This window comes from Colobus angolensis, unplaced genomic scaffold (genome assembly GCF_000951035.1).
Source record: "Colobus angolensis palliatus isolate OR3802 unplaced genomic scaffold, Cang.pa_1.0 Scaffold59, whole genome shotgun sequence".
Taxonomy (NCBI): domain Eukaryota; kingdom Metazoa; phylum Chordata; class Mammalia; order Primates; family Cercopithecidae; genus Colobus; species Colobus angolensis.
In genome coordinates this window covers 10,929,407-10,939,031 of record NW_012119487.1, presented here as the reverse complement: position 1 = coordinate 10,939,031, position 9,625 = coordinate 10,929,407, and the positions used below count along the sequence as shown (strand labels likewise).

The following is a 9,625-nucleotide window of genomic DNA, read 5'->3' as shown; positions in this document are numbered from 1 at the left end:
TCGCCTCCTACCCCCACTCTGGCCTGGCCGAGAGCTGGTGCTTCCCCGTCCGCAGACCCCGGGGCCACTGTTGCTTTGCGTTGGGAACAACCCGAAGGAGCTGGTCCGTTACCAGGAAGGTCCAGATGCAAAGTCGGGGGTCGCGCTGCCGCTTCATGCCCGCCACCGACCGCGGGGCCGCCACCGACCGCGCAGGACTCGCCTCCTACCCCCACTCTGGCCTGGCCGAGAGCTGGTGCTTCCCCGTCCGCAGACCCCGGGGCCACTGTTGCTTTGCGTTGGGAACAACCCGAGCCAGGCGCGGAGCTGAGGGGCCCAGGCCTTCGGAGGAAGCGTTGACCTCCGGGCTGAAGAGCAAGGGCCTTGCCACCTGCCGGGAGGGGGGTCTCATCTCTGCAGCCCCCCTTGGCCAGGTCAGAGGAAGCAGCTTTGGGAAGGCGGACTGCGCGTTGGGAGGCTCCACGCATCGTAGGTGGGAAGCTGGCCGCCAGCCTGGCCTGCCCTCTCTTCTCCGCCCCACCGTCTGGCTTGGCTCTGGCACCTGCCTGGGAAGACCCACACCTCCGTCTGCAGTGCACCTTCCCTCTGGAGGCCCTGCCCCCCGCTCGGGGTCCCGCATCCTTCCGTGGCCCTCAGAGAATCGCCTGGGGCGCTGACGGAACTCATCTGTTATGCCTGGGATGCAGGCAGGCGGAAGTGGGGGTTTAAGTGGAGGCAGTGAGGGTGGGAGGCCCGGCCCAAACTGTGCCACCTTCCACCCCCTGCCCCTAGGAGAACAGACACCGTCCACTCGGGCTCACAGTGCTATCCGGGTGAGGACCTCCATGGAGAGCTCCTCTTTGCCAAAGAAAAGCAAAGTTGCATTAGGTCTGCGAGCAGGCCGGGCGGCCTCTTCCCGGCTTCCCACCCACCACGGAGGCTTCGGGTCCCTGGGACAGAGGTGGGGGACTCCAGCGCCCCTGGAGGAAGGGAGACTGAGGTGGGGAGGCGTCCAGGGCCTGATTCGGGGGCACGGTGGTCTGTGCAACCGAGACCCTGCCCTGGGTTCCACCAGCACCTGCTCCTTTCCCCAGGTTGTAGTGACCACCAGGGGAGGTGCCAGGCCTGCAGGTGGCCACGGGAGGGGTGGGGAGGTGGGGAGTCGCTGCGGTGGGAGGGGGGGGACCTAGGCCAGCCAGCTGAGGATGTGTTGCTGCACTCCCGGGAGGGCAGTATATGTGGGTGAGGGTCCCCATACAGGGTGGCGCCCAGAAGCATCCCTTCCAGAATCGTCTCTGGTCTACCTTGAAGTCCCCAGGAAAATGCCCTTGTCCTCCGCAGGTGTCAGCCTCTAGGCCTGACTGGACACCAGGATGGGGCTTTCAGAGAGGGAGATGTCAAGTGGTTTGAGTGTCGCCAGGTATTAAGCACTTGCTCTGTGCCGGGCAGTTTCCCACACAGGACGGAGCCGGACCACCCTCACAGCCCCTGTCCTGCAGACGCTGGCCTTGTGGAGGTAGGCGGGCAGCTAGCCCCAAAAGCACCTCTCAGAGGCGGGAACTTCAGGAAGGATGGTCTGGTAAAGCATCTTTGGTGTCATTTAAGCTGAGGCCTGAAGCTTCTGACCTGCAGGGAGAGGCCAGCGTTTTCCCTGGGGAAGCTAGAACAGAGTGATGATAAGAGAGGGACCCGGGGTGGAGGGGCAGCCATCAGAGCCACCTCTGAGTCCACCTGATGGGCCCATGTCGTCATCCGGGGGGGACTTGCACCCCCTCCTCCCCTGTCTCCCATCCCTGCCCCAGCCCTTCAGCTGGGGCTGGCTCTGCCCTGTCTGCATGGCCCCGCCCACCCTGACCTCACCACCTGCTGGTGGGCCTTGCAGTTTCAAGGGGAGGACCTGATGGGGGAACCTGGACCAGGGCTGTCCCCTGGCCGTGAGTGCCGGGCATGGAGAGCTGGTGTAGACGACATTTGTAGCTCCACATGCCCTGGCCTGGGCGCCAAGGGCAGCTGCAGAGAAGAATCTGGGTGGGCAGGCTCTACTGCCTATGAGATGGGGGAGGGATGGCCTGGGGGACGCTTCCAGATGAGAGATGACCCCACCCCATCCGTGGCTCCTAGGGATGGCGACCCCGGAGGCGCCTGTGTTCATGTGTATGTGTGCTTGGTGTATGTGTGAGGATATATGTGTGTGGTGTGTGTGTTTGTATGGCATGTAATGTGTGGTATGGGTATGGGATGTATGTATGGGGTGCATATATGGTGTGTGGTGCATGTGTAGTGTGTGGTGTGTGTGTATGGTGTGTGCTGTGTGGTGTGCATGTGGTATGTATATGGTGTATATGATGTATGTGTGCAGGGTGTGTATGTGTGGTATGTGGTGTGTGTATGGTATGTGTGGTGTATGTGTGTGTGGTGTGTGGTATGTGGTGTGTGTGTGGTGTGTGCAGGGTGTGTATGTGTGGTATGTGGTGTGTGTGTGGTATGTGTGGTGTATGTGTGCGGGGTGTGTGCTGTGTGTGGTGTGCACATGTATGATTTGTGTATGAGGTGTGGCGTATGTGTGGTGTATGTGTGCAGGGTGTGTGTGTGCATGTGTATGATGTATGTGGTGTGTGTGCGCAGGGTACATGTGTGTGGTGTGTGGTATGTGCGTGATGTGTGTGATGTGTATGATGTGTGTGTGTGGTGTGTGTGTTAGGCCCAGGGCCCGAGGACAAAGCAGGGCTGCCCCGGAAAATGCCACCCTGGAGAGGCCCCTATCCCTCCCTGCCTGTTCTCCCTGTCCCCCTCCGTCCCTCCCTGCCCATCCTCCCCTGTCCCCCACCATCCACCTCCCACCCATCCCTCCTCCTGCAGCAGGCGGCCCATCTTTTGTGCTGTGTGAGAAGCACAGGGAGGGCCGGGCGGGCGTGAACCCGCTGGCAACCAGTGTGTGCACAGCCCTGGCCCGGGCCTCCCAGCCCCTGCATCCCGAGCACCCGTGGGGCAGTTGGCAGCGTCCTGGCACAGCCTGGGAGATTAATTGGTGCTTTTAATGACAGCTGGTCTGGCGAGACTACAGTGACTACAGGCTGGGCCGGCACAGGCTGTGAACAGAGGCTGGGAAAGGCCCCACCCCCGGATGGGTCTCCAGGGGAGAGGAGGGTTCGCAGGACCCCTCTCAAGACCCCCTTCGGGAGTCACCTTCCTGGCCGTGCACACTTGGAGCTCTGGGCTGGGTTGCAGCTCCCTGTGCTTCGCTGTCTCGGGTGCTCATAGTGCCAGCTGGGACACGAGTTCCGGTTTGGGTCAAGGCTGGCCTGTTGGCCGGGGTGGCGTCTGCCTGAGAACTGGCCTTGTCTGTGCCTTATGCTTCCCGGCGCTCACAGGGCAGTGGAAAACCACTCAGTGAGCCTTTTTTGGCACCCTGCAGGAGCAGTGCTTTCTGGGCCCTCTGTGGCCAGAGCTGGCCCTGCTGCAGCTCACTTCTGCCTGCAGCCCAGACATCCTCCTGGTCCTCCTGATGCCCCTGGCCTCCACGGAGGACGAGTGTCTCCAGCCCAGCCCTCCCCATCTCCACCTCCCGCCCCCCTGACACACTGGGAGCCTCCTGATCCGTGAACCCGCGCTGGTGGGAGTAGCTACTGACTGCTGAGGACCCCTGCCCGGGCTGTTCTCACGTGGAAAGGATTCAGGGAGCGGGCGATGCTTAGCTCAAAGCATGGAGACCAGCGCTGCCCTCTCCCCTGCGACAGGTGCACGCCCAGATCACGGATGTATCGGGAACAGCTGTGACTCCTGCTGCTCAGCGTCTGTCACTCCAGGCTGGGAGCGGGTCCCCAAGCTTCTGGCTGGGCCCATCCGTCTCCCCTCTCAGTGGCGGGTGGGGGGAGCGCCAACAGCACGCATTTGCTCTCCGCACTTCTCATCTGACAGTGGGCAGAGGGTCCTTCTGCAGCCCTGAAACATCCCCAGGCAGGAACCCTGGGGCTCCAAGCAGCCAGGGAGAGGTGAGCACCAAGGATGTCCCGGCGGGCGTCATCTCCTGCCGAGGGAGGCCAAGCCTAGGGGTGGTGTCTGCGACTTGGAGTCAACACTTTCATTGGTGGCAGTAAATGCTGTCCCTAACCCTGCAGTATAGATGTGGGTTTCTGTGCCCTGTACAGGAGGGTGCTATCTGACGCCAGACACCCAGACTACAGATCGCAGCCCCATTCCTGGTCCTCACGCCACTGAACCCCAGACCCCAGCCTCATTCTAGGCCCTCATCCCCTAGATCCAGGGACCCCAGCCCCATTTCAACCCTTGGGCCCTTGTAGGATGCCAGGCCCTGGCTCCCCTGGGTCCCAGCCCCCAGCCCATCCCTGGCCCAGGCACCGGGGGGCCGAGGTCTGAGAAGGGACACGGGGCCTGGGGGGGCTCTCTCAGCCCATCAGCAGGAGAGGACTGACTCCAGAAAAATCAGCCTTTGTGCCCTCTTAGGCTGCCAAGACCTGTGTCCGTCCTTCCACACTCAACTTTCAGATTTCATGAGGCTCCTTGCCCAGAATGTCCACGTTTGAAACCTCCCAACGCCAAGCCACATTTCAACTGTAACCAGGAGGGAAAATGGTGCTTGAAATAAGCATGCTGCAAAGGAAAACCTGCTTTCTCGAAAAGGGCTCTGGCCGCTCAGGTCCTGACCTCTCTGTCCAGGATGGAATGTTCCAGAGACCCATTAGTGCCAAAGGCAAATTAAAACACACCCTGTAAAAATGTCTCTGCTGTCTCCCACGTATTCATTTTTCTGAATGTGTTTCCTCCGCGGTCTCGGTTCAGATGAGAGCCTTCAGCAAAGCTTTGCTGTAGAGGCTCAGAGAAAGGACAGAAGGCACAGGCCCAGCTCTGCCTTTGCCCTGCCTTTCTTGTGGCCTGGGCTTGGGTAGCACCACCCGGTGACACACAACGCTGGGCTCTGAGGCTGTTTGTTACGCAGCATTACTGTGGCCGTTGGTGACCGCTACACTGACTGATAACTGCACTGTGGGTAGAGCTCAGCCCACAGGGCTCTGGTTTGTGACCTCTGGGCCAGGCAACTTCCAAGGCTTCTTCCAGTGCAGAATATGATTCCTAGAGAAAAAAAAAAATACACATTCGTTTCCACACACAGGGCCCTGCAACCAGAGAACATCACCACATTGGGTGCTGTGCTTTCCGCTCTGCCTAGAAACCATGGCTTGCCAGCTTGCAGGGTCACATGGAGCCGCGGCTCCTTCTGGGGTGCAGGGGTGGGAGCACTCGTGGCCTGTAGCTGAGGATGCAGGGAGAGGACAGGGTGAGCCAAGCAGAACAGCCGTCTGTGAGTCATGGTCCCAGGACAACCAGCAAATGGTACGACACCTGCTCTCTCAGCCCCCCACCCGCACCTGCCAGCCTCACGTGGTGGGGTTTGGCCGCTGGACAGTCACGGCAGGATCTGCCCAAACTGACCACCCTTCCAGAAGGCGGCGACAGATGTTAGCATCAATGGGTCCCGGGCTCCCCTTCCATACACAGATCTCAGGACATGACAAATTGGGGTAAATGAACAGTGCACGATTAGCTTCGGGCCCACGCTGGGTTCCTGTGGGTGCCAGAGACAGCTGCAACCGCATGCCAGGGACAATGGCCCCGATGCGGCAGGAGCTGCCAGGCCGAGGTGCTGGGGGACAGCTGGACGAGGTGCCGACAGGGGTTCATTCCTCCCTGAAGCGGGGCCGCAGCTGCTGGGAGCGTGGCCAGCCACGGGCTTGTGTGTGCCTGGGTCCCAGGGGCCGTGCTGGCACAGGCTGGGATGGCGGGGACAGGGTCCCACCTAGGGCAGCTTGTCGGTGGGTCTCTGGGGAGACAGCCCAGTCCAGCCTGCGCACTCTTGGGGAGCCCCTCTCTCCCCCCTCCCCACGCTCCTCTCCTCAGCCTCTTCTCCCCCAGCACCCGGCAGCCCTGAGGTGGCCGAGCCTCATCTCCACTCCACTCCCTCAGGCCTCTCCTGGGTCAGCCGGGCTTTTTTCTTAGAGTTTTTGCCTGATAGGGCAAACTCAGGACGCCCTCCGCCTCCTCCTCCCGCCTCGGGTTGGTGTGAGGCGTTCAGAGCAGAGCCTGGGTTCCTGTGCCTGCCGGGCGCTGAGCTGCAGGGTGGAAGGACCCCATCTGGCCGGTTTCCTGGCCGCAGCAACTTGCTCCGGGTCTGCGGAGAAGCCTCTGTTTTTAACTGAAGCGCCTTCTTGGGGAATAAGACACACCTGTATCTAAACGTTATTTTTAAACTGCTAGATGCTCCTTAATATAGATGAAGAAGGTGAGTGTAAAGAATATGATGTATTCCGACAGGTGACAGCGCCTTCCAGGCGATTCTGAAACACCAGTGCAGGGCTGTCTGTCGTTCTTTTGTTTTCATTTTATTTTTATTTTTATTTTTATTTTTTGAGACGGAGTCTCGCTCTGTCTCCCAGGCTGGAGTGCAGTGGCGCGATCTCGGCTCACTGCAAGCTCCGCCTCCCGAGTTCACGCCATTCTCCTGCCTCAGCCTCCCGAGCAGCTGGGACTACAGGCACCCGCCACCGCTCCTGGCTAATTTTTTTTTTTTTTTCTAGTTTTAGTAGAGACAGGGTTTCACGGTGTTAGCCAGGATGGTCTTGATCTCCTGACCTCAGGTGATCCACCCGCCTCGGCCTCCCAAAGTGCTGGGATTACAGGCGTGAGCCACCATGCCCAGCCTCATTTTACTTTTCTAAAATTCGAGGCGAAATTCACATAGCATGAAATAAGCCACATTCCGGTGAACGACTAAGTGGTGTTTAGCACCTCGCAGTGCTGGGCCGCCATCACCTAGTTCCAGAACATTCTCATCAGCCCAAAAGGAAACATCCTACCCACGGAGCACCGGCTCCCCACTCCCCATCCCCAGACCTGGACCACAGAGCTCCCTCCTTTCCCTCTGGCTTTGCCCACCCTGGACATTTCGTGTAAATGGGTTCACACAACATGTGACCTCCGCGTCTGTCCTGTCCCACTGAACTTGCTGTCCTGAGGTTCACCTGTGTTGTAGCATGTGTCAGAACGGGATTCCATTTTATTTTATTTTACTTTATTTTAGAGACAGAGTCTCAGCCAGGCTGGAGTGCAGCGCTCAATCTCGGCTCACTGCAACCTCCACCTCCCGGGTTCAAGCGATTCTCCTGTCACAGCCTCCCAAGTAGCTGGGATTACAGGCGCCCACCACCATGCCTGGCTATTTTTTTTTGTATTTTTAGCAGAGGCGGGGTTTCACCATATTGACCAGGCTGGTCTTGAACTCCTGACCTCAGGTGATCCACTCGTCTTGGCCTCCCAAAGTGCTGGGATGACAGGCTTGAGCCACTGCGCCCGGCTCCTGGATTCCTTTTTATGGCTGAATCATAACCCAGTGCACTTTTGATTAAATTCAGGCTGAAATGGGCATGAACAGAGCTGCTGGTCCACCTCTCCTCGGTCCAAGCCCTGCCCCCAGTGACCTGCTCTGGAGCCATTCTCGGCAGTGGATGGGACCCCTGTGGTCAGGGTCCCAAGAGAGCAGACCCCGAGGGAAACTTGAGCTCAGAGAGGACAGGAGCTCCCAGCAGACCCTTCCGGTGACTGCTCCCACCCTGGGCAAACGCAGAGCCGGAGCCCGGAGCGCTGGAAGCTGGAACAAGAGGCCCTTTTCTGCTCTGCACAATGCCCCATTGTGCCCTTTGCGGGGAGAGCAGCTCGGCCCAGCGAGGGGAAGCTGTGCACAAAGGCTCCTTGTGACGGCAGCCCCACCTGAGGACAGCACAGGGCCACACCTGACACAGGGCAGTCCCTCTCGCCGTCCGTCTCCGAGCAGGCCTGGCATCCAGACAGGGCCCACTCTGCAGGCGTAGCCCGAGGGTGTGGGGCTCCCTGTTCCCCACAGAGGAGGGGAACCGTGTCAGCTCTGCTGGCCCTTCCCAAACTGGCCCCCAGATCATGAGGAGAGGTACAGGTGGTGGGCTCTGCGGAGAGACCTGGGTGCTGGGCGCCGGCCAGGGCCGACGGCTCCTGCAATCCCCAAGGCTCCGAGCCCTCAGGCACACGCTGGGCTCCCGGAGGCTTGGCCAGCATGTGGAGGATGTTTGCATGTTTGCACCCATGGCAATATCTTTTACAGGGTCCCATTGCACAGCTGGGCTCCTGAGGGGGTTTTCATAGAAAAGAAATGGAAACTAAAAATGAATTAAACCATAAGATGTACAGGTATGCTATGACCCCAGCAATGCAGGGAGGCTGGAGGCTGAGAGGAAGCTCTGGCCACTGCTGGTCAGCCCTGGATTTGGGGACCTGATGTCCACAGTCAGTCTCTGCCCTCACAAGGCTCACACTACAGGTGGTTATAAAGACGGGTCATTTGACCATCCGAGTGACAATAATTTATATGCCAAAACACCAGGAACACTAGAGAGGCGAAAGACAAGAATACGTAAAAACAAAACCAAAAAGCCAGGACAATATTTCCAATATACACAAAAGAACGGATTTTTCATACGTAAAGAACTCTGACGAATGAATAAGGAGAAACCTGCACTTCCACAGTTTCCTTCCAAGTGCCCCACAGTTTATTCAATAACCCCTAGGTCTCCAATGCCTACTCTGGCCTCTACTCTGGCCTCACGCCCTTTCTTTCCTCTAAGGAATGCCTGTGACCCCAGCCTCTCCCAGCACCCACTTCAGATCAGCCCCCAGAACCCCGCCCCAGTCATCAGAATGTAGAGTTGCTGGCGTCCTCCTCCAGGTTCTGTTTGGGGCGATGGGAAGTCAGCCCTTCCCTCTTGAGTCCTGAGTCCCCCTCTTCCCCCACAGCTTGAAGTCCAGTCCCAAGGGCTGGCAGGAGCTGGGCTGTGCAAAGGCGGAAGGCTGGGAGGAAGGGGAGGGTCCCCCCAGCATTCCAGGCCCAGCCCTGCCTCCTCTGTCCCTTTCTGGCTACGACGATCGCCCAGCACCCTCCGCGGATACTGGGAGTGAGTGTCAGCTGTGAGGCAGGGGCACGCTGTGGCAGTACCGCCAGGGTTTCTGCAGCCCACCTTCGCCAGGACAAGAGTTGGGAGGGAAGGCGCCTGGCTGGGCGAGGGCACCTGGGCCTCTGCAACGCGGACTGACGGAAGGCACGCGTGCATGCCCCAGTGAGTTCGGGTCGGGCGACGCGCACCACCTCCCAGGTACCCGGTCCCGCACCCTACCCGCAGCAGCGCCCAACGAGGACTGCGAGGAAGGCAGGCACAGGGCACCAGCTCCCGCGCGTGGGCGGGGCCCCCGGGAGTGTGGGTGGGGCTTTCGGCCGTGGGCAGGGCCGACCTGGGAGAGGCGGGGCCTCCGATAATGGGCGGAGCCTCCGGGAGTGCGCCCTCCCCGCACATGCGCCCTGACGGCCCAACAATGGCGGCGCCCGAGGAGTCGCTGAGGAGGCGGAAAACCGGGTACTCGGACCCGGAGCCTGAGTCGCCGCCCGCGCCGGGGCGTGACCCCGCAGGCTCTCCGGCCCACCTCCACGCGGGCACCTTCTGGCTGACCCGGATCGTGCTCCTGAAGGCCCTAGCCTTCGTGTACTGTGAGTGGCGGGCGGGCCCGGGACATCCGCCAGTGTCACCTCCGCGCTCCACGACCCCCGCCC

General features: G+C 60.1%; 2 protein-coding genes across 2 annotated transcripts in view; one reads left to right on the top strand and one right to left on the bottom strand.

Annotated features, from left to right (window-relative positions):
* The window catches only part of SOX8 (SRY (sex determining region Y)-box 8), a 4,996-nt gene extending 4,839 nt beyond the window's left edge, over positions 1–157 (bottom strand). Inside the window, exon 1 of the mRNA XM_011962492.1 lies at positions 113–157. Coding sequence (XP_011817882.1) covers positions 113–157 — 45 coding nt within the window. The remainder of the gene's footprint in view (positions 1–112) is intronic.
* A 9,199-nt stretch (positions 158–9,356) lies between these two features.
* LMF1 (lipase maturation factor 1) overlaps positions 9,357–9,625 on the top strand; it is a 110,769-nt gene continuing 110,500 nt past the window's right edge. Inside the window, exon 1 of the mRNA XM_011962454.1 lies at positions 9,357–9,562. Coding sequence (XP_011817844.1) covers positions 9,370–9,562 — 193 coding nt within the window. The 5' untranslated portion in view covers positions 9,357–9,369. The remainder of the gene's footprint in view (positions 9,563–9,625) is intronic.